This window comes from Pelodiscus sinensis, chromosome 1 (assembly GCF_049634645.1).
Source record: "Pelodiscus sinensis isolate JC-2024 chromosome 1, ASM4963464v1, whole genome shotgun sequence".
Classification (NCBI taxonomy): Eukaryota; Metazoa; Chordata; order Testudines; family Trionychidae; genus Pelodiscus; species Pelodiscus sinensis.
The window spans coordinates 89,462,706-89,487,895 of record NC_134711.1 but is presented as its reverse complement, the minus strand read 5'-3'; the positions used below and the strand labels follow the sequence as shown (position 1 = coordinate 89,487,895).

At 42.8% G+C, this 25,190-nt stretch overlaps 1 protein-coding gene across 3 annotated transcripts in view; it reads left to right on the top strand.

Annotated features, from left to right (window-relative positions):
• EP300 (EP300 lysine acetyltransferase) overlaps nt 1-25,190 on the top strand; it is a 138,762-nt gene that overhangs the window by 60,447 nt on the left and 53,125 nt on the right. For all 3 annotated transcript variants that reach the window (XM_075936301.1, XM_075936288.1, XM_075936292.1), the window contains exon 6: nt 1,329-1,565. In XM_075936301.1, coding sequence (XP_075792416.1) covers nt 1,329-1,565 — 237 coding nt within the window. The remainder of the gene's footprint in view (nt 1-1,328; nt 1,566-25,190) is intronic.

Here is a 25,190-nt window from a genome sequence, read left to right as displayed (position 1 = left end):
GCTCACCAAAGATTTCACTGTTAAGCCAAGCTGATCGCCTATCATATTTACTTTTCTTACTTCACATCAGGATGGTGTGTTCCTGTGCCTTCAAGAAGGCGTCTTTGAAATATAGACAGCTCTCCTGGACTCCTTTCCCCCTCAAGTTAGCATCCCAGGGGATCCTCCCCATCCGTTCCCTGAGGGACTCAAATTATGCTCTTCTGAAGTCCAGCATCTTTATTTTGCTGCTCTCCTTTTTCTCCGGATCCTGAACTCGACAATCCATTGATCACTGCTGCTCAGGTTGCCGCCCACATCTACTTCCCACACCAATTCTTCCCTGTTTGTGAGCAGTAGGTCGAGGTGAGCATGGCCCCTAGTTGGTTCCTTCAACATTTGCATAGGAACGTGTCCCCAATGTTGTCCAAAAACTTGCTGTATTAGTCTCCCAGCAGATGTCAGGATGATTGATTATCCCCTATGAGAACCAGAGCCTGTGATCTGGAAGCCTCTGCTAGTTGTCTGAAGAAAGCCTTGTCTACCTCATCCATCTGATAAGGTGGTCTATAGCAGACATCCACCACGACATCACCCTTGTTGCCCGCACCGCTAAACTTAACCCAGAGACACTTAACAGGCTTTTCTCTTGCTTATATTGGAGCTCTGAGCAATCATACTGTTCTCTTACAGTGCCACTCCTCACCTTTTCTCTCCTATCTGTCATTCCTGAACAGTTTATCCCCTTCGATGACAGTACTCCAATCATATAAGTCATCCCACCAAGTCTTAGTCCAACCACATCATAGATATTTGACTGTGATAGGACTTCAAATTCTTCCTGCTTGTTTTCCAGGTTTCTTGTGTTCATCTATAGACACCTAAAGTAACTAGCCATTCACTCCAGGAATCCAAATCATTTCTCCTTACCACTTTGTGGGTGCGTGGGTGGGTTTTTTCCCCCACAACTGATCTTCCAAGCTGTTTACTTCTATTCTGACAGTTTTATATATTGAGAGAGAGAAATAACTCCATGACTGATCTGAGGGACTCCCCTTCTCAGGCCTTAACATCTGATTGTGCTGCTTGTGTTTTTAGATTGGTTTAAGCAAACTGATATATCCTGTACACTTACCGTTGCCAGGACATAGTGATAGTAGCACATTGTGGTAGAGTAAAATTCTTCAAACTTCTCATTGTGGATTCACTTGATCAGGGTGCTCATGTAACTGCTCTTTTAATGGTGTATTTTGGTCAGACCAAACATTGAAATATTGTGTACTTTCATCTTTTCTTTTGGTCTTAGTGTCTGTGGGTTTTTTTGTTAATATGGTATCTGTCTTTTCCAGCATTATTGGGAGGAGCTGCCACAGGACTCTCAAATACTGGCTCTGTAGGGGTAGGACAACAGACTACGCCCTCTATTAACACTACCAGTCAGATTGACCCCAGCTCCATAGAGAGAGCCTATGCGGCTCTTGGACTGACCTATCAAGGGAACCAGATGCAGACGCAATCCCAGGCTCAAGTGAAGAATCAGCAGCAAGGGCAGTCTCCCCAGGGTCTTCGCACTATGAACCCCATGAGTAAGTTGATGCTCAAATATTAAAATATAAACTATACGGCTATCTTCTCTGCTTTGTCTGATGCATGTTTCATGACATGAAACGTGATTCAAGATTTCATTAAGCATTTTTGTTTCAGAAGTGATTGGTTTCAGATTGAAGCATTTTACAGCATTATTTGATTTGTAGTGTTCACTTAAAAATTTGAAAGAGCTAAATAAGTACTTACTGTCTTGGGATGCATTGTTTAGATTAGGGTTTCTTAAGCTTCATTGCATCTTGACCCTTCCTCCCCCCATGACAAAATTACTACTTGACTCCAGGCGGAGAGAGCAAAGTCTGAGCATGGCTATGCCAGGTGTGTATGTGGTCAAAGCTTAACCTGAGCCCTGCTGACCAGAGTTGAAACTTAAGGGCTTCAGTTGATGGAGTTTGAGCTCTGGTGCTAGGGCCAAGCAAATATAAATGAGCTCTGGCCACCCCATTAAAACAGGATTATGACTCACTTAGGGGTATTGACCCACAATTTGAGAACAGCTAGTTTAGATGCTTAGAATCATTCTCTGTTTCTGGGTTGCTCATTTTAGAACCATCAGAAAGCACTTAGAGATCTTATCTTGTATTTGAACTATGCAGGGAGACAAACTGGATCCAGAGAACCAATTTGAACTGGTATTTTTTCTTTAATGAGAACTGAATCTGAACCATAATTGTGTTCTTTCTCCTGAACTGGATAAAAGTTTTTTAGCAATTTTTTAAGCTCAGTGTTTTAAAATACTAGTGATCTTATTTTCATTGTAAAGTAAGACAAAATAACGAATATGCATTGCTACCAGAAATGCCTGCCCGAATATAATGAGAAAAGAGTGAGAATAGAAATAGGACAATGCAGAAGAGTAGGGAGGAGAGGGGAAGCAGAGGGCTCCAGAGAGAGGTGAGCCATCTCCTGAGACTCCTTTTGGGAAGAGAAAAGGTGGAGTGTTGTCTTTTTTTACCAAAAGTTAACTAACTCTTCAAACCCAGGAAAAAGGTAATGGCTCCCTAGATCTTCTCCCTCTTAGGCCTCATACCTCTCATCCCCAACACCTGGGGCTCCTCCCGCCAGTTGCCCCAAACTCAAATTTATCCTTTCTTCTGAAAAGTCCAACATGACGGAGAAAAATTAGATGTTTAGTTTTCCAGCAATTTTTTAATAAAATGAGTTGACAACATGAAACACGAGGAAGAAGTGTGCAAAGTTTAAAGATAAATGGTCAAAATCAAAACTTTTTGAATTTTGTTCCTTTTTTAAAATTTGTTTTCACTAAGATTGAAATTTGATTTGCACCAGAACTTTAATCTGAATACAATGAATACAATCTAACCCAAACCTCTGAATCAAAGAAAATTATTGCTTTGACTCCCTGATGCTTGATAATTTTAAGGCTTGCTACCCAAACTTTTGTGCTGTTTTAATTTTGAATCAGATTGTTTTCTACAAGGTGTATAGCCTTTATTCATCAGCAGTGCTGGTTCCTAGTTGGCTTACACCAGAACTAGGAATAGTTTCCTTTCAACATGGGAAGCAAATGGAGTTTATCTGTTTCATGGTGAAGGTTTGTGACCAAATTAAGATCTGTCATACTTGTAATCCATTTTGGGGGAAAGGGAAGAATACTTTCAGTTATAACCAGGATGGATTTGATTTAAATCAAATTGATTTCAATTATAATTTAAATCACTAGTCAGGAAGATTCTGTTTAATCATTGTTTTCTACATAAGTGCATTCTTATTGGTTATATTAATACATATTTTTCGCAACTCAGATAGAGGACATCATTTTTAGAAGGTACACACTATACATTTTAAACCAGATTTATTTTGTAAAACTCCTCTGAAAAGTTTTCAGCTATACCAGAGAATGAATGATTGTTTGGCTATTTCATTTACCAAAGATAATTGAAGCAGTTCATCTCCCAATGTCCCAAAATCGATCTCCAATTCAACAAGTTAATGATTAATGTATGGGTGACTTTCTTTCTATGCTCTGTTAGGAGGAAAACATAATCAGACAGACATTTAAACTATTTTTTTAACTATAACAACAATGTTATGTATTCTGTATTTTTTTGTTCAGCAACAAACATAATATTTTAACAAAACAAACATCAATTTTTGAAGTTAGTTAAATATTTAAGTTTTTAAAAGCAAGTTTTTGTTAAAATTGTTTTTAACGAAGCTAGCTCAATGAAATATTTGTTTTAAACAAATTTAAAATGACTGTCAGCCAGGTCAATATGAGAAACTTAAGATTAGCTTCTATTCATTGAAATTTTTGGAACTTGGCAGTTTTACACAGAGGTAAGGGATTGACTTTGTGCACAAATTTGCAGAGGGACAGTAGGGTTCAGATCTGTTGTTTCTCTCCTGATTAAATGATTAAAAGCATTTTTGTTGAGCGCTCACAGGCATGCACCTTATTGGGAACCCCAGTGGGCTGTGCTCATTAGCTCCTAGAGGTGTGGCCTAGCAGTGTGCCATGACCCAGCAAGCAGGGATTCGCGGTCCATCACCGGTGTGCAGACTGGTATTTGGGAATCAGTGGTCTAGATAGACTGCTACAGTCTGTAAAGAATAGCATTTATGAAGATTAGCTTTTTTGGAGCTGATCAAGAGGGATATAATTCTTGTTTAGATTATGCTTGACAGGTAAAATGGCAAACTTTTAAAAATCTCTAGCCTTAGTATTGTCAAGAGGTACAATTTCAAGATCTTCTGGAGAAACTGACCCACTGAATCATCTCCAAACAGATGACCTGGGTTTTGTTCACTCCCATCCCAATATATAGACGTACACCGCTGATGGTAATAGCATCAGTGCTTTTTTTTGGTGTTTAAAAAAAAAGTGCTGGTACTCTAGGGGAAAAGTTGTTGAGCGCTGACTGGAGGTGCCAGTATGCATCTGGAAGTGCTGGTACTGCGTACCGGGCAGTACTGTCACAAAAAAAGCACTCAGTAGCATCATATTTAAAGAGCCAGGCACTATGCTCGGAGTCTAACTTTATATAGTCCTATTGTGAATGTCATGCTTTTTTAGATGCTGATTAACTTCTCAAATCAGGATAGCTTTGCAAGCTTTACTGACTTAGTCACTCACTAAGGTAAATACCGATGTTCGTGCATATTTGTCAAAAAGTTTGACCTCACCTCAAATCCTGTGCTCAGTTTTGTCAGGGAAATAAATAGAATGGGTCTGTAAAAGACTAACAAATTCAGGCCTTGGCATGGTGGACAGCAGATAAAGAACTGGGAAATTTAAAAGCTTTTTATTTGTATAAGAGGTTAAGCGAAATGATGGCAGTAAATAAAAATGGAATAATATTGGTACTTATTCACCCTTTAACCTAATAGAACAGGAAGGCATATAGTTAATTTAAAGGCAACAGTAAATGCAAGAAGAAATTTCATTGTATGAGCAGACATCTTTGGGGTCAAAGACATAGCACAGGAATAACGTTACTGTGGAAGAAAGTTGCTGACATTTCCTTAAATTAGCAGGGACCCTGATAATTCTTTTGTGTTGTAGTCTTCCTGGCTTACTTAATTTTTCCCCATGTAATCTCAGACATGGAACTCCAGAGAAGAATGAGCCAGATAGCATAATTAAGATTCAAAGTAACATTACACACATGATTAAGACTGGTATCTGCAACTAAATTTTAGAAAAATTACAACCTTCGGGCTTCAGGGCTGATCACCAGCTGAGATTAAAAAGAAATGTCCTTCTTCAATGCTGAAGTATTCCATGATTACAGAAACTTTAAACTGATTGGAGAAACTCTTCCTCTGACAAGCATTAGCTCTTGTCAAACAGTATACCAGTGTAAATGGGCCGTGGCTTTCTTTAGTATGGCAGTTTGTATCTTGTAACTCTCATTTCAGATCTGCCATGGTAAATGCCCATGGAATTGTAGTTTATCCAAATAGCAGATCCCTATTTATCCTGGGACTGTGACATGTAACACTGTATAAAAGTACAAGCAAGATGGTGCGTAAATCTAGTGCTCTGAAATAAAAGGGAGAACAAAAGAAAACAGTTGATAGAGAATCAGGCCAGCTTGAATCCATAGATGGGGGCCCTAAATATGAATAACTGTCCATGGAGCACTTCTGAAAAAAGGTGATGGGTGAAGATAACTGGCATATCTCTATCCTAAGAACAGCTTCTGGTGGAGAAAATTCAGAGAAGGAATAATACTGCAGTCAGCCTGCAGAGCTAATTTTTTTTAAAAAAAATTAGTGTGGCAGTGGTTATTTTGGAAAGGAGGAATGTGGTGGCATCCACCTTGGGAGAGGCACAATAGGCAAGGAGAAATGATGGTATAAATGTTCTGGGGGGGACAGATCTTTGGATGATTCCTTTCTCTTCATAGACAATACAAATATGTTTCTATGAAAGAGTAACTCCACTTCCAGCAAACACTATGCAGATGGACATAGAAGCCCCAGTCACTAAGGGGTGACCGGAAGGATCTGCTGTTGGAAATCAAAAGGTGAATAAGGAGACTATTGAAGAATTCAAGGCGTACGTTGAAGATATCCAATATTGAATGAACCAGATTAATGGGAAAACATAAAAGGAGGAAGCAGGATCAAAGGAGCAAATTAACAGCACTATTCATCTGAGGGAAAGAAATGGAATATTGAAAAGGGAAAAATATAATTAAAGCTGAAGGACATGGAAAATAGCAAGCACAGGACTATTGTTGGGATTTGAAGGCATTCCGAAGGAGATTGAAGGGAGAAATGGTCTCACCACAGTGGATAGTGTTTTCCATGACACATTAGAACTGGCCAATACGAATTACATTAATATTGAGGGCTTACTGATCCCTTTCCCCAAGCTTCCAGCAGGCTTGGGGACTAAGAGATGTGATTGCTCTCAGTACTATATCCTTGTCTTGATAGCACTGTAGACAGACAATGAGGTAGGGAGTTGAACCACTTATGATTCTTAACCAGTCAATACAAATTTTCCCACATCCAATAACTTCAGCCCTTAGAAAGTGAAGAAAACTATATCATAGAATACTAGAACCGGAAGGGACCTCAAAAGATTGTCAAGTTCAGTCCCTGCCCTCATGGCAGGACTGGACCAAGCATGGTCTGTACCATCCCTGATGGGTATCTGTCTAACTTTCTCTTAAATATCTCCAGTGATGGAGATTCCACAACCTCCCTAGGCCATTTATTCCAGTGTTTAACCACCCTGACAGGAAGATTTTCCTAATACCATGTGACCACACTACTTTTTTTTTTTTTTTAAATCAGTGACAGGTTGGGGTTCCGTTTAGACTGTTTAAATACACATACATCTATTCTTTCATCTCTCATCCAAAATAGGGGGAAGAGGTACTTGTGCACATGGGAATAGACAAGTCAGATCAAGAACAATCTGAGTGGAATCAAAAACATTGATCCCCAAGAAATCCCTGGGAATCCTGGAGATGAAAGAACCCCAGGAGCTTAAAAAGATGATGTATCATTAATACAGGACAAACATGAGCCAAAGAAACAGTTCAGATACAGAAGAACATGATAAATATGTGGACTAAGACATTGCAGTAAATGATACAACCATATAGTTAAATGGAAGCTGGGTTGTGTAGTACCAAGCATAGTTTGTGGATACAGTATGTTACAGTCTAAACAAAGTTAACAAAAGCAGAAAACCTACATCTGCCTCATGGAATTAAATTTGACTTTACATTTAGCAGAAACATTCCAAAATTTATTTTAGGGTCATCTTAACATTTTCCACTGTATTAAAAATGAATTGAAAGGTAACCATAACATCATATATATATAGTAACCCAATGTCCGTGACACACTAACGCTGTAGCGTTATAGTCTTGCCTCTGGGGGATGCTGTTGCCTTCTGCCGTGGTGCTCTGCTGACTTCTGTGCTACTCAGCCAGGCTGCCCCGGGGGAGCAAGTGGCCGTTTAGGCTCTGCGGTCCCCATGCTGCATGGGGAGCATGGAGCCCAAACAGCCGCTTGTGCTGCTTGCCCCCTCACAGGGAGCACAGAGTCCAAACAGCCGTTTGAGTGCCACGATCCCCCGAGTGAGAGGCAGGAGGGGGAGCAGAAGAGAGAGAAAGTGAGGGGAGGAGGGGGAGAAGAGAAAGAGACAGAGAGAGAGGCAGGAGGCAGAGGAGAGCAGGGGAGGCAGGAGGAGAAGAGAGAGAGACATGGACATGGAGGAGAGACCTGAAAAATCCCGTTTTATGACAGGCTATTGGCTAGTATATACATTAAGACACCCACCCCCGATCCCCCTTCTCCCAACAGGAAACTAATAAGGCCATGGGGACCAGGTAAATATGGGGAAATTCTTTTGAGAGGGAGGAGAGAAAGAAGAGAGAGATTAGAAGCAGGAGCTTTTTGTTGAAATAAAAATATTGAGGCTCAGAATTTAAAAATGTATGGTAAACCTGAATACAGATTAGAGTAAAAATATTATTATGGTTTTTAAAAGGAAAAGCAATGAGTTCTCAAATGACTGTGTATGTTAGAAACTATTTGAAATGCCTTACCTAAAGAAGAGGTGCTTATGTGATCCACACCTGGTATCTGGCCATGGGGAGGAGATCTCCTTTTTATCTAAGGGTAATGCATCAAGTTGGAGCAGACTTGTTACTCATAGGTGAGTTTGTTAATGTCCAGACTATTAAAATCCGGGGGATGGCAATCTATCAAAGAAAAAATGGTACAGTGGTTCTCAAACTATGGGTTGGGGGTAGTGTTCACTCTAATCTTTTGCATCCATGTGTGGATTTTTTTCATCCGTGTATGGAATAAACTATGTGCACTGAGGCATATGCAAATATGCACTACCAGTAGAAAGAAACAAATCTAGCTGCAGGCGCTCTGCCAATCAGCTGGGTGGTAATTTAATCTCTCCTGAGTGGCCACACAAGTGCACAGCTTGTAGGGAACCCTGGTCAGGATGGGGTCACCAGGATTGGCTTAGCTTTACTGCGCCCAGGGCCAAATCCAAAGCCCAACTTCTCTGGGCTGAAGCCAAAGCCCAAGTGCTTCCACCCTAGATGGTGAGATTCAGGTTCAGGTTGCAGGCCCTCTGTTGGGGCCAAAGCCTTTGGGCTTCAACTTTGGCTCCCTCTCCTGAGGTCGTGGGATTCAAGTGGGCTCAGACTTTGGCCCTTCCTCTTGTGGTGGTGATGTAAGAGGGGGGCCCCGGTGCAATGGAGCTTGAGAATGCCTGTCTTTGCTAGTCTATTTGCTAAACGCTTCCCTCTTTTTATTTTAGCACAGCTCATAGTTCAAGTGCTTGCTCATGTTCATTCCACAGTAGGGGGTGTGTGCTGGCCACATGCAACATTGTCAGATTTTTTTTTTCCTCAGCAGTATCCATACGGGACTGGTCTTCACATGCCACATCCTATAGGCTGATGCCATCCCCTCCCACTCTCTTCCTTCTTGCTTCCAGTCACTATGCTAGAACTGTTTCACTGCAGCTAACTGCTGTTGCCTCTTAGTCTTTGAACCTTCTCTCTATCTTAATTTTTTGTGTAAAGTTTTCTTCTTAAATTAGTTGTCAATAACCTTTAGATCTCTCCTGGGACTTTGCTTGGGCTGTGGCATGCCCCTTTCCCAGTCTTCAAAGTCTGAGTTGCAAATGGCCCATGCCAATAAACTGCCCTCATAGCAGCTGTTAGTTCTGCCTAGGAGAGGGCCGTATTAGCAAAAAGTGAAGGATTTGTAAGTCCTTTAAACCAAAGAGCAGGACATTTGGTTATGGGCTATTGTCATGGAGTTGACACCAGAGCAACGCACCAACTTGGCACCAGTGCCTCAGTCTGGTACAGCACCTCTGTGGTGACATCCACAAGCCAGCACCATTCTCCCTCTGCTGCTCTTAGAGAACCAAGAGGATGCTGTGGACCGCTCTCCATCCTCCCACAAGCCCCATGATAGATCTGAGGATAAGTAGGGACCCAGGCTGGGCGACTGTCCCCCTCAGGTTCTTGAGCCCCGATTCACATGGAATGGAGTAGCCTCGCTGGTTTTGCACTACCCTCCTTGGAGACTGGAGAAGACATGAGCCAGCTCCAGGTGCCATTCATCTCAGAGGCGGTGCAGGACATCATGGCCATCTGGGTACCATCTAACTCAGGCACATGAAGCATTCCGATTTTTGGGATAAACCTGGTTTGGCGCCATTGAAGTCCCTGCTTCATTAGAGCTGAATCCCCTCCAGGGAAAAATCATAACAGCTCTCCTCACAGCCTCCTGTCCTTGAGCCTGCATCTAAGGAGGGCCGGTTACCAGCCCCTCTTGAGCCATTTTGATTTCACACCTCACACAAAATATGGTTAAGTTTCAGGTCTCCATCCCAGTGGAGGAGTTCAAAGTGCTTCTTGAAACAGGTACAGCAGGTGCCAACATGGTCAGTCAGGAGGTACTTGATGTTGCAGATGTGGCCATGTGGATCATGGCTTCCATAGTAATGATGTGGAGGGTATTGTGGCTACTTCTCTTGGGCACAGTCAGAATGTGCAGCAGGACCTTGAGGGACCCTTGTTTGTGAAACCAACAAACTCCAGGGTTTCAAGGACTCCCATATCACTCTGAAAACCTTGGGCCTTTCTGTTTCCAGAAGAAAAAGAAATCAAGTCCCAGCTATGACAGGGTGATGCAAGGGAAGTCATCCTTGCCATGAGACCTCCTACCAAGAATGGAGACTATAAGAAATGTTCCTCCAATCAGGCAAAGCCCGTGACCCAGACCAGATCCTCCAGGGCAGTGGTCCCCAACCTTTCATGGCTGCTGGGCATCCAGGGGCAGGGCTGCTCACGTGCCAGGCATCCGGGGGTGGGGGCTGCCCATGCACCCTGAGCCCAGGGCCGGCATCGTGCATGTGCCGTGCACCCGGGGCAGGAGCCGCCCACGCACCCTGGGCCCAGGGCCGGCACCAGCCCAGGTGTTTCGGCAGGCGCACATAAATGCCCCGGTGGGCGCCATGGCAGGGACCGCTGTTCCAGGGCAAGCAGGCAGGCAAGCACCCCATTTTCATGGGTCAGGTGGTGGTGACTTACTAGTCAACACTCTGAATCCTTCTTTCCCTATTTTTTTCTAACTACCTTTTCCAGTTTCTCCCTGCATAGACATTGATTTACATTAAACTGTTGGGGTTCTCAGTGTCACTTCTGAGAGTTAAACCCTTCAGTTGTTTTCTGCTCCTCTTCACCCCCATTCCCTATCATGTCTACAGAGACTCCTTGCATGCGCATCTTCTCAAGCAGGAGGTGCAAGGGTTCCTATAGATAGAAGCAGTGGAAACTGTTTCTACAGACCACAGGAGAAGGGCTTGAGGCACTGCAAAGCTCAAGTTGTGCATGGCCTTCTTGGCTTTGATCATTTCTTCCTTTGATTCGGGAGACTGATACGCTGCCCTTGATCTTCAGGATGTGTACTTCCATATAGTTACAGAGGCTTTCTATGGTTCATGGTGTGTCCCAACCACTATCAATTTTAGTTGTCTCATTCATTCTGGCCACAGTGCCAAGAGTGTTTACCAAATGCATGTAAATGGTGGCATCTTACCTCAGACATTGTGATATTCAAATTTACTTGAATCTTGATGACTGGCTAGTCAAGGGCAGTTCTAGGTCTCAGGTGCAGGAAGATGTCATGTTCCTACTGGCCACATGCCCTGGTGTGGGCCTGTTGGTGAAAAACAAAAAATCTACATAAGCTCCAATACAGAGCATAGAATTCTGTGGAGCAGTGCTTGATTCCACAGCTGCCAGAGCATTCCTACCTACGGAAAAATTTGAAGCTCTGACAACCAGAGTTCCTGGTAAGTTGGGCAGCTGCTCAGGACAGATAACAGTGCTGCCCATCTGATTAGCAGAACACCCACAGCTAGGTTTTTATTTCTCTTGGTTGTGCACTTTCACACATGCCTTGGTTCATTATTCCTCACATGGATGGAAAAATCCATATTTGGATGCAAAAGATTAGAGGGAACATTGCAGACAAACCTCATCAATGAGGTCTTCAGATACTCTGCCTGTTGTTGGGTATTCCACGTGGTGGCATGCATCAGTATAATGTGCCATGCTAGACTTTGTATGTTTTCTCTTTGGTTATGGCTGGTCTTGGTTTTCTCTCTGTCAAGGGACCATATGAAAAAGATTCTTATCACCTTATTAGCATCCTTTTGATGGTGGAGTGATCTGAGGAACATTCTGGAAGGAGTCTTGTCCAGAGTGTCCATCATCAGCAGAGTTGATGTTAGATGCTTGCGATCTCAGTTGGGAAGCCCACCACAAGGAGGGTCAGAACCTAGAGGGTTATGGTAGCAGGAGGAGGAAAACCTTTGCACAAATGTCAGAGCTCTAAGCAGCCTGCCTTGTGTGCACAGCCTTCCTTTCTCAACTGAAGGACAGAGTGGTCAGTATCCTTGTGGACAACATGGTCTCCGAGTTTTATATCAGTTGATGGTGGGTTTTGATCAGTTCTGCCAGCAGGCCGTAAAGCTCTGGGATTTCCGTATCTGCTATGGAATCTAGCTCAAAGCTTGTCATCTCCTACCAGACCAGCTGGATCTGTTATTTGGGGCTATGACAGATTTCTGCACCCAAACCTGATGGCCTGAATGCCGTGTGTTTGAACCCAGATGAACAAACCTGCTTTGAGGGCATCCAAAGCCTCCTCCTTGAGAGCAGAAAGCCATCCATTGGTCAAACCTACCCGGTGAAATGGACAAGGTTCTTGCATTGGGCTAATGATTGCAGTCTCTCTCCCTTGAGTACTGGCTCCAGTTGATCCTGGAATACCTCCTGCATCTGAAGATCTTTGTCACAGTCCTCGATAAAGGTGCATCTAACAGCCATTTTCACCTTCCACCTTCCAATACAAGATCACACTATGTTCTTCCATGACATGTCAGTCCCATTTCTCAGGAGTCTTGAGAAGTTCTTCCCTCAGGTGAAGCCTCTGGTGCCCCTGTGGGAACTCCTACAACCATCTCCGCTGATTGTTAGGACCCACTCAACCAGGGCCTAAACGGCAGCGTTGGCATGCTTGGCACACATTCTGGTCCAGGACACTTGCAGAGCCACTACATGTTTGTGGTCCACTATACCGTTGTTCACCAGGCTAGGGATGATGCTGGATTTGGTAGAGCCATCTTGTACCCTGCATGTCTATGAACTCCTCCTGGGGACTTACATCATAGTCACCTACTATGCAATGGACATAAGCAAACACCAGAAGAAGAAAAAACAATTTACCTGTCTCCATAACTGGTGTTTTTAAGATGTGTTGCTCATGTCCATTGCACAGCCCTCCTTCCTTCCCCCCTGTCGGAATTCTGGCAAGAAGGAACTGAGGGCGGGAGGGGACAGCAGCGCCCTGTAGGGTGTGGAATGTGCACACCACTCCAGGAGGTGCCCAGGCTAATCCCCTATGGCAGTGGTCCCCAACGCAGTGCCCGACACGTGTGCGCCCCCACCCCTGGGTGTCCGGTGCATGAAAGGCCCCGCCCCGGGTGCCCGGCAGCCCCAAAAGGTTGAGGACCACTGCCCTATGGATATTGATGAGTACACCAGTTATAAATGGGAGAGAGGTTTTAACGAAAGGGTTGTTGAAGGGTTTTCTCACCTTAGCAAGTGTATATGCTTCCAGTTGAGAGCAAGTTTATTTTTTGATCAGTATAAGGACTTGTGAAGTTTTAGAGAATGGGGATATTATTCTATGGTTATATTTTAACTTTGTTTAATCCCACTAAAGATGAATTAAACATACACAGAAGGCATTCTGGAGGAGGTGTACATTTGCCTCACTTTGAAAATGTGGATGTGGTGGATGTTTCAATAGATAAATCCAAATCTTTGGGATTATAGATATTATTCTGCTACTTACAGATTTTATTCCAGGATTTATTAGACTTTTGTTTCTAGGGCTTTGTTAATTTAGTTGAAAAAGCTAACCTGAAATTTATAACCTGATTTGATTTTGCACCTTGCATACATTAGATTGGGTCTAAGTGGAAAAATTAAAAGGCCTTACATTTTAAATAGAACTTTATTATGTCACTCTCTCTCCCCTCTCCAATAAAATTCAAGAGCTGGAAAAAAAATGCAATAAAGAGTAAAGAAGGATCAATGAAAATGTCCTGTTGGGTGCTGGAAGGCATTAATGAGGGGGGATTCCTTATAAAGCATCCTACCTCAACAAGATGAGAGCTCTTGAAGAGCTTGGTTAAAGAACTTTCTATTTTGGAAGTTGACAAACAGGATCTAAAAGTGTAAGAATATTACTGAGATAAGAGGGAAGATTAACCAGTAACAGATAAGGCTCATAAAAAATTAGATATATTAAATGCAAATACTATGGAAAGGGTAATAGAGCTGATAAGCTTTTAGTAGGAAGTTAAAAATGAAACAGATACATTAGCCATCCCTCTAACTGGAACTAAAAAGGAAGACTTAATAACTGGCATCAAACAGATCTCTGAAATATTTACTTACTTTTCCATACTTTTGTAAGCTTCTGACTTTACAAATCCTGCTCTTATAAACAGGCATTTGAGGAGAGTGAAGCTACCTTGTCTTTCAGAGGATTATATGGCTGCTCTAGATAAGTGAATTGCTGCAGAGGAGGTTGGAGTTGTAATTAAGAATTTAAAACCTGATGATGCTCCAGGCCCTGATGTGTGTTCTCTGGAGTACTAGAGCTCTAAAGCCAAGTATTTGTCCCCGTTGTAACTGGATTGATTAGTATGGTAAAACCTCAGTTACGAAGATCTCAGGAAGGTTGTACATAACCCTGAGGAAAATATTATTTCAAAAGTTTACAGCTGAACATTACTATTTGTACATCTTTGAAGCTTTACTATGCAGAAGAAGGTTCTTTTCCCTTAGTTTGTTTTAACACAATACTGTATTGTTAGCCTTTTTGTCTCTGCTATTGCCTGATATTGTGTTTGTGGTTCCAAAGGAGATGTGTGTCTGACTGGTCAGTATGTAACTCTGGTATTCATAATCGGGGTGTAAGAAACTAGTGATTTGCTAATTGTGTAGTTGATAGGCTTTTTATTGACTACAGGATTAGCTCATAAGAGTAGTTAGGGCACTCAGTCCCGGTTGGTGCTGGGTGTGGGACTTATCCCTGCTGCCACTCTGAAGTTTAAGTGTTGTATGAGTCGGGTGGTTAGGCATGTAGTCAATAGCATTTACCAGTAAGCTTTTGCTTATCGGTTAATTAACTAAGCGACCACTCTTTTGCATCCCTAGTTCATAATACTGAAGTTCTGCTGTACATCAGAGAAGCAAGACGTCAGATTCACGGAGAGACATAAATATTGGTCTTTCCTAAAGAAGGAAAGGATCTTGCCAGTTGTGCATCATACATAAAATTTATGCTAGGATGGTATCAAACAAACTGTCATCTTTCCCAGATGTACTGATCATATCTAGTCTGATTTGTTGTTGGCAGGCATTTTAAAAAAGCTCTAAATGTGATTGTTTTAATTCTAACAATTCCTCCTGTGATGCTTTCTCTGAATGTTCTGAAAAAACCTTTGGCTGACTGGAATGGGGGCATCTCAGACAGATTTTGGTGAGCTTTGGTTTTGGAAATCAATTTTCTGTGGATATGTTGTTCTGAATGATGATCCTCCATCTGCTTTGGTTTAATGATAATCAATTGTCTCCTTTTTTTAAGTTTGTCTAGTGGTGCAAGACAAGATTGCAGCATAATCCATCCCGTTTCCTTGGTCAATGGAACTATTTACAATAAATCTGAGACTCCTTTTGGTAGAAGGCATCAAACTATCCTCTCTATTAGAACACAAAATATCTTGTCTTATTGTATCTGCTGGGTCTTGACACATCGTTAAAAGTAGAACAATTGACTTTGGAATTGGGGCAAATATTCTGCTTTTCAAAATAAGATATAACTCAGAAATTTTAGGAATTAATGTTCCCAATTTTGTGTGTGTGTGGGGGGGAGAGGGAGAGGGGGGAAAACCACACCTAAACTGGAAGGCTACATAAATTTAAATGGGTGAAGGAACCTATGAAATTTAGAAAAAATAATGTGGAGAAACAAATCTTAAAGCAAATTTCTCTTCACTGTGGAATAAAATAATATGACTTGGAAGACTGGAACAAAGATGAAATTTCTTGGCTAGGTAGGGTAGTCTCAAATTGAATGTCCTCCCAAAGTTATTTTTGTTTCAGTCTATACCTATTCATGACATGACACTAAAACCTAGTAGCATGTACTCTCTACCTCCCTACCTACCCCTACACACACCTACACACAAAAGGCAAAGGATGAGTTCTAACATTGTGTAATCCTGTAGAATGTGTTGCATTAGCTTTCCCTATTTTGGCTATATGTACTATACATATACTTTATATGTATAGTAACTGTTAAGTAAAAAGATGATTGGTCTTCTGCACCTTCTTGCCCTTTCTGCTTCTTGCTGACAGACTGACAGTGGAGTAGGTGTGGGTTTTGGAATGGACACAGGCGACAACTTGAATAGTAGTTATGGAAGACAAGTAATTGTTCTCTTTGAGTGTTTGTCCATGTCCCTTGCAGTGTAGGTGATTCCCAAGCAGCTGTAGGAGGGGAGTTCAGAGTTCAGAGTTCAGAGTTCATTGACGAGCAGACTGTCATACTGCTTTGCCAAAACCTGCTGTCAGTCAATAGTGAGATGCAGAAGTGTAGACCTAAGGACCACATTGCTGCTCTACTAGATAGGAAACTGTGCCACAAATGCAGATGGAGCCTATACCATTGTAAAATGTGATGTTGGGGCTGGAGCCAGGACAATTGCCAGGTGGTACAGATTGAACTTCTGTGATTTGGGACACTCTGGTCCAGCAATGTACATGATCTGGCAGAACCATGGATGTTGCTGGACCACAGAGCTCCAGCTGCAGTGGTTGCTGGTGGCTGAGAACCTCTGGGGTCCAATTCTGCCGAAACTGGAAGCCAAGGAGAGGAGGGCCTCCCCTTCTCCCTTTCCTCCATGACCTTCTGTGGTCTGGAAAACTCCTTTGTCCTGGATGGTTCAGGTTCTGAGGGTGCTAGACCAGGGAGGTCTAACCTATAGCATGTGCAGACAGAGGAGGTGATCCACAGTAAGATTTTTCTGGGCAGGGGCTGGGGAGCCTTTCATCCTGTTTGCAGTTGCCACGGTTAGTTGAGTAGTTTTCTTAAATAATTTAATCCTTTCTATATAGAAAGCCAATAGCTGAATGTATAGGTTCTGAGCTACGCGCCTTAAAGAGCTCTTGATGTGCCTTATAATCCTCCTGCAAGCGTGCAACATCAGTCTCCCTGACAGCCTTAACTATTGAGAAGGATGCTTAGACCAGCACTAGGCGCTGCTCTTTGCCTTTAGCACAGACCAAATCCTATGGTGGTGTGTCTCAGCTTTGGCACTGAATCCGGCTCTGGTGGTGGAGGCAGTCTGGGCTCTGAAATCACTGAATATAAATACCTGCAATGAGACTGATTCCAAATAGCCTGCCATGTGAGGGATTGCCGCTGTCCCAGTGGCCATACTGTCAGTGTTACTTAGGTTTGGGTCCATGGCATGATAGTGCCTAAAGCAGAAGTGCTGGCTCCTTGGCAAGACATAGGACTCCACTTCTGAGTCTGTTTCCAAGGATCCCTCTGGAGACCTAGGTGGAGTGGTGCCAGGAGCAAGGGGACCAGGACTATGCCATCATGACCAATTTCCCCTTTGAAAATTTTAGTGCTTCATTCTTTCTTTGTGACACCTGGCACCATTCCCTGGGTATCAGAGTGAGACTGGAACACTTACTGAGGCTGAAATACTAGGTGCTGAGTCCCTGTGGCCTGGTTCCAGTGGCAGTCGAAGTGCTGCCTGCGGGGGCGAGGGGAGAGTGAAATCTAGCATCTCTATCCTTCTTGGTGCAGGACTTAAATTGTCTACAGAGTTTAGAGTGTCTACTGAGGAGTATTTGCCGAAACAAGTTTCCCCTTCAAAACCACCTTTAACCTTGAGCCTACAGAAGTCCTTTCTGCTGGTGCCACCATTGATAGATCCCAATCAGTCAGGAATGTCAGTACCAGCAGGGTCATGGGTGCTGGAGTGCATCTCACATTGAGTCTTAGTGCTGGACTCAATGGCTCTTATTCTGGGACCAGAGTCAATGGCATGGCATGTAGTGTTGGCACCATAGGGTTGAAACTTGGCAGTGCCCCCTGTCCTGCTGATTTCAGCTTTGGAGATAGGTCTGTGTCAGCCAGCTTCCCTTTGTTTTTTCGTCAACACCGGCGATGGACAGTGCTTAGTATCTTGCTGGCACATCTTTCTTTAGCACTGGAGGTGTTGGATAGTGTTTCGGTTCCTTAGATGCAGTTGTATCTTGTCTTGTTGCCAGAGATGGGGAATGGTGCTGGATGTCTTGAAGTTAGGTTGGGGCACTCACTGATGCCCAAGTATTCTGTGCTGAGTCCCAGTGGCCCAACTCTGAGTTTAGAGAGAGTCCACTGAGTACTTGAAGAAGCAAGAATGAAACCTATTTCCAACGGCTGTTAAGTGAGGTGAGGGACTGAGGGGGTGCTGAGTGGCAAGGACTTTTATACCAGTGCTATGTAAGTCAAATATTTGGGTACAATCTGGGTATGAGATTGGTTTATCTAGACATTTAGCAACCTTTGGGAAGTTACTCCAGGAGCAAGCATGAACAAAAAAGTTCAATTTCAAAGAGATGAACAATTTTGAAAAAGGTGATCGAACTTCAATTTGTGTATCCCAAAAAGAATTTTTATAAATAGCATTTGACTCCAGTTCTTTGGTTTATTTGTTTTTGTTTTTCTCTGGTCAGGATTTTACTCATCTTCCACCTCCCTGTTGAGGGATCCTTTCTCAGAAATCCTTTTTCTTCTTGGATATACCTATATACCGAGGTTTCAGATGTTCTCACTTGCCAGAAACCCTTCCCAGTGCATAACAGGCATTTGTGCTATATTCCCTGCTTTAGGAATATACCTTTACCATCTAAATGCAAGTTTTGCACTAGTTTGAAGCCCTTCTAGGAATGATAAAGGCTGACTCCTTTTGATGGCCTCTTCTCCATCTCACTTCAGATCCAGGCTCAGAAACCAAGGAGGGCATGAGCTTTGATGCAACCAGTGTCCCAACAACTTCTGTGGGTTGCTCACCCTCTAGAACTTTGGGAGACCCGTGAGCGAATCTGAAAGACCTTCCTTCAAAAATAACAGGTCTCTTCATAAAGACCGTTCTTAAAGGTCTACTGAACTGTAGTTCTTGCATCCTGCAGAGGCTTTAAGTGGTGTTGGTACTGAGAAATAATCTGTGCTAAATTCTTGTCATCTTCCAGAGTGCGCAGTACCCACCACTCAGTACAGAAGCCATTGGTACTATTCAGACTTGGGTGAGAAACTACCAGTCCTAAGCACTCTAGTAAGAAGGCAACATGCTCTTAATCTTCCACTGTCTTGCTCATACCTAGAGCATCTATACAGGAAAATATGGATACAGTTCTCCAATCCTGGTTACCTTGAATGTTTATGGCTGGGACTCACCATATTACCACACTAGCTTTCTCAGTACTGCAAGAATTGAGATTCTCAAAGGACCCACTTATTTCCAAGGAGCCAAAGTCTCCTTGAAGTTTGAGACTTCCAATACCACAACTGGTATTAACCTTCATAGTCAACCTTTTGCACAGACTGCCTACATTTTAGCACTGGCACGCCAGGAAAACTCAGTCTGCCTCTCCTCCATATTATAAAGAAGTGGTAAATACTTTAGAATCTCAGATTTCTGTGCAAAGTTCTGTTACCTACCTACCAAAGTTTCACTATCCAGAAGCTGGCCTGTGTAGTAGTCTCTTGGTCTTTTGCCATCAAAAACCCACAGAACATTTCACCTGGTATGCTGCACCCATGATGTTCTCTCCATTTACATGTGTTCCCAATGGACATACCTTCAGCAGCCTACTGGCAAGAGTTTTTTAAAGAGTTATGTGGATTACTAGTTTACTGCTGTATAGGTTTCAGCAGAAGCAGGGGCCACTGGATGATAGTGCTAATAGAGCACTCGAAGGCAAGGCTGTAGCAGAGAAGCTAAATTAATTCTTTTAATTGTTCTTCACAACAGACGATGTGAGTCATTCTTTTTAGGTCAGTATTCTGATAAATTGTTCTAGCCTGAAGCGTCACTAAAGGTGGTTTTGGAACAAATTGATTAAATAAACTGTCACTAGGACCAGGCAGACGGTACTTGACCAAGATTTCTGAAGGAACTTGTATATGAAACTGTGCTGTGTAACCTGATGCTTAAATCGCCCTCTACTAGGGTTGTCAGCAAGTAGTCGACTAGATGATTAACCGATAAGTCTAGTCTTATTGGTTAATCTGGTCAACTACTTGCATCCTTCTCTCTCTTCCCTCCACTCCCCCCCCCCCCCCCCCCCGTGCACACACACTTTGCTGATTCTGTATCAGAGGCAGCAAGGTGGGGGAGGGGTGAGGGAGTAGAAACTGGTGGGGGGGCCAATCTTAAAAGGGGTGGCAGTGCAGGGAGGAGGACAGAGCAGCCTCTCCACAACGAGCTTGGGCATGCTGTGGACAGAGGCTGGTCCCTGGCAGCAGCCCCTGTCTGTGGGGGGGGTCCAAGTGTGCTGCCAACAAAGGCTAGAGCGGGGAACATCCTCACTGAGATCAGTAACTGGCTTGAAAGATAGGAAACAAAGAATAGGAATAAGTGCTCATTTTTTACATTGGAGAGAGGTAAATAGTGCAGGGATTCTAAGGGGACCAGTGCTATTCAACCTATTCCTAAGTGATCTGGAAAAGGGGGTAATTAATGAGTTGGTAAAGTGCAGACTATATAAAATTACTCAAGATAGTTAAGGGAGGGAATCTCACAATATTGGGTGATTGAGCAACAGAATGACACTGAAATGTGTGGATAAATGCGACCTCATGCACACTGGAAAACATACCAGCTATATACATAGAAAATGAGGCTAACTAAATTAGCTGTTACCATTCAGGAAAAATCTGAGGCATTTTTAATAGCTCTCTGGGGGAAAAAAATGTAATTGGTGTACAGCAGCAGTCAAACAAGCAAATAGTGTTAGAATTGATTAGGGAATTAATTGGAGAAAAAATCACAATGACGTTAAAACACGCACACCCATACACACACCCCTCCTATTAGTACATCCCCTTAGTACTACATAGATTTCTGGTCACCCCATCTCAAAAAATATTTGGATTGGATGAATACAGAGAAGGTCAGCAAAAATAAAATGAGTGGTATGGAACATATGATTTGGGTTTAAAAAGATGGATGGGACTCTTCATCTTAAAGGCATGTGAGAGAGAGGATATGATAAAGATCTATAAAATCATGAATAGTGCAGAGATAGAAAAAGGTGGGAGTATTTATTCCTTCACAGTACATGAATCAAGTGTCACTGAATAAAACTAACAGGAAGCAAGTTTAAAACTAACAGTATCCCTGCCAACAAGTTACACAGATTGACTACACATTGTGTGAAGAAGTACTTCCTTAAGTTAAAGTCAAACTATAACGGAGTTAAAAAAAAAAAAGCAGAAGTTCATGAAGAATATTTGTTAGAGGCTATTAACCAGGATGATCAGATATGCAACTCCAAAGTGCAGGCTGTCCGTGGGACTGGGTGACAGGTGATGGACACTCAATCAATTGCCTGTTCTGATTGTTCCCTCTCAAGCAACTGGCACTGACTCCTGTCAAAGACAGGACTCTGGGTTAGATGGGCCATTGGTCTGAGCCAATATTCCATTATTGTATTCTTAAGTTCATTTGGAATTGGTAACTGTCAGGCAATTGTACCAAGACAGTGATATTAATTCTACCAGGTTTAGTGTTTATAAAAAAAAATGAACCTGAGACACAAATGTGAAAAGAACAGCTTCAAGCTATCACTACAAAAGATTAACTTTGGCTGTAACCATTCAGGCTTCTCTGGATGAAGCTGATAGAACAGCCCATTCCATTTCTATGATAGTAATAATGTACAGAGTATTGTAGCTTTTTCCACAGTAAATCATGAGGACTGAATGCTGTAGAGCAGGGGTGAAAAACCTATTTTGGGTTGGGGGCCACAGAAAAATCAATCAGGGGCCACATATAAGTGAGAAGCCCCCCCCCCCCCAAACCCAAGCCATACTGAAGTGGCCCCCAACTGAGAAGCAGGGAAAAAAGATACACATTCACCTCAAGCTTTGAATCCCACAGAGGAGAGGGGAGATGCTGAGGCTCTGGGCTTACTCCTGGGGCTGGTTTAACTCTTCTGGTAGCCTGGGTCTAGTAGATTTGTGGGGTCACCCTAGGCTTTGGAGTGGGACCAAAAATGAGGGTTCAGTGTGTGTGGGGACTGCTAAGGAGCAGACTTTGGGTAGGGATGTGGGGGTCTGGACAGGAGGTAGGGTGCAGGAGTGTGGTGAGAATTTGGATAGGGATATTAAATTTAGATTAATCAACTAATCAATGCAAATTCCATTGACTATTTGACTTCAATTAGTTGATAAGGGTGCCTCCATCTTTAATTTCAGTGGGGCTCTTACTACATTTCATTCAGTGATGCCACAGACAATTCACTGCATACTTTGAAGGACTCTAGGAGGACGCTTCCCTCTGGGTATTTCTATGCCTATAAATAAGATTGTCTATCTGACAAATCATGCCCTTCTCAATTCTCCACTCTCCATAGACTGTCAGTGCCACTTAGAAAAAAACACAGATTTCGTAAGTAAAGTTGTTTGTGCCAGTGTGGATACAAGAAGAAATGGATATAAATTGCCTATCAGTAAGTTTAAGATTGACATTAATGTTGTTAAATGGCAAGCACGAGACTTATCAGTGCATTTACCAGTTAAATGACCCATGCCAGTGAACTCAGGTGGCAGCCAGCCTCACCAAGTTGGAGCAACGCCAACCACAGAGGGACTGGCAGGTAGGCAGTGGGATCTCACTGCTGCAGCGGGAACGGACAGTGGGCTGGGCAGCGGGCCCTGAGTTAAAATGGCTAACCATTTTAACATCCCTCTTTGAAACTAGGTGAAAGTTTCTAACAGAGCAGAGAAATTCTGGAACAGCCTTCCTTTGGAAGCTGTGGAGGCAAAAAAACTTAATTGGCTGAGCTTGATAAATGTATGGAGGAGATGGTATGATGAGACTGCCTATAATGGCAAATAACCAATCTACAATTGCTAATAGCATATCTCTAACAGCTAGTGATGGGACATTACACAGGGAAGGCTGAGTTGCTACAGATAACTTTTTTCCAGGTGTCTGGCTAGTGGATCTTGCCCACATGGTCAGGGTCTAACTGCCATATTTGGGGTCAGGAAGGAATTTTCATCAGGATCAGATTGGCAGACTCTCCTAAGATTTTTTTTTCACCTTCCTCTGCAGCATGGGGCATGAATCACTTGAAGGTCTAAACTAGTATTCCAGTTGAGGAGGCCTAATCAGGGTAGAGTAGAGTGGAAAAATTACTACTTGTATTTGCTTGCATCACTCCTGTTAATACATCCCAGAATGTTTGTGTTTTTGCAACAGTGTCACAGTGACTCATATTTAGCTTGCGGTCCATTAGGACCCCCATATCTCTTTCTGCAGTACTCGTTCCTAGGTGGTTTTCTCATTTTGTATGTATATAATGAATTGTTTCTTCTGAAGTGGAGTACTTTGCATTTGTCTTTATTGAATTTCATCCTGTTTACTTCACACCACTTCTCCAGTTAATCCAAACCATTTTGAATTATGATCCTGTCCTCCAAACACTTCACTCACAACCCCTCCCATTTTGATATCACCCACAAACTTTATATGCCAATATCTATATCGCTGATGAAAATATTGAACAGAATCGGTCCCAAAACTGATTTCTGCAGAACCCCACTCATATGCCCTTCCAGCATGATTGTGAAACATTGATAAGTACTTTCTGGGAATGGTTATCCAACCAGTTATGCACCCACCTTATAGTAGCCCCATCTAGGTTGTGTTTCCCTAGTTTTAATGAGAAGGTCATGTGAGTTTGTATCAAATGCTGTACTAAAATCTAGGTATACCCCGCTTCCCCTTTATTCACAAGGCTTGTTAGCCTATCAAAGGAAACTATCAGCTTGGTTTGACATAATTTGTTCTTTACAAATCCATACTGAATGTTACTTATCACCTTATCTTCCAGATTTTTGCAAATGGATTCCTTAATTATTTGATCCATTATCTTCCCTGGCGCAGAAATGAAGCTGACTGGTCTGTAGTTTCCTGGGTTGTCCTTCTTATAGATGAGCATTATATTAAGGTCTTTCCAGTCTTTTGGAATCTCTTCCATCTTCCATGACTTTTCAAAGATGATAGCTAATGGCCCAGACACCTCCTCAAAGAGCTCCTTGCATCATAGAAAAGGCATTTCAACAGGCCTGTTGACTTGAAGGCATCTAACTTGTTCTTTTCCTATTTTAACTTTTGAACGTACCTCATTTTTTCCAGCATTCACTGTTATCTATCCCTAGCTTGGCAACTGGCTTCCCATAAGAGAGACCTACACAGATTGGCAGCATTCTTGGCTTTGACTCTGCAGCAGTATAGGTCTTCAGTTCAACTTCAGGAAGTCTTTCCTCCAGCTGTACATAGAATAAAGTTACTTGAAATGCTAATGTAATCAGAGCTTATCAGCTAGGGTCCTTGTACTGTCACATCTTATTGAGAGTCCAAATCTGTCTTCAAGTCACTGCCAGATCATGCCTACAACATTTACTTCGTCACACTTCATGCTCAATGGCACCTACATTGCTTCCAAACCTGCTTCAGGTCTGTTTAGATGCCCCAGAGATAAAACTGTTCTTTAACCCCCATCATTTTCTAGCTTCTCCTAAGTGGTGGAAGAATCCAAAAAAAGTTTGTTCTGGAGGTCCTGTTCAGCCATTTTCTTGTGTAATAGCTTACCACATCCTTCCTTGAATGGAAAACATCTGTTCAAGAGAGAGGGTCTGTTCAAGTGTCTACATCAGTGTTCTGGAACTCTGTGCTGGTCTGCACTTCCTACTCATGATTGAAGAATAAATCAGTCCGCATAGTGACAAAAAGCAGAGCCAGTATATATCATTGGAAGCCATGAAATTATAGAAGTGGTGCATCACAATATTCCAGTCTCAGCAGTCTGCCTCAGTGTTCCCTGTAAGATTTTCCATCCGTGAGTGGAGTGAATTTTGTTTGGGTTTATAACCAAGTTTATAAACCTCTCCCTTTTCCCCTCTGATTCCATGGCTCTCATCCTCCTCTTGTCCCATCTGCTCCCCTGATGCCTGTTGCTGTACCTAGCTCCTGCCCTTCTCGTTCCTGCTCATCTCACTCCCCTCGGCCCTCCTGCATTTGCCCGTCCTTCCCATCCTCTGTCCTGCTCCTGCTCTTCCCTTCCCCCCTGTGCCCACCTCTCCTCTAGCTCCCCTCCCCATCCCTTCTCCTAACACCTCCCTCTACGCATCTGCCCTGCTACTCTCCTCTGCCCTTTGGTGCTTGTCCCTCCCCTCCCCTCCCCTCCCCTTGGTTGTCTTGGAGT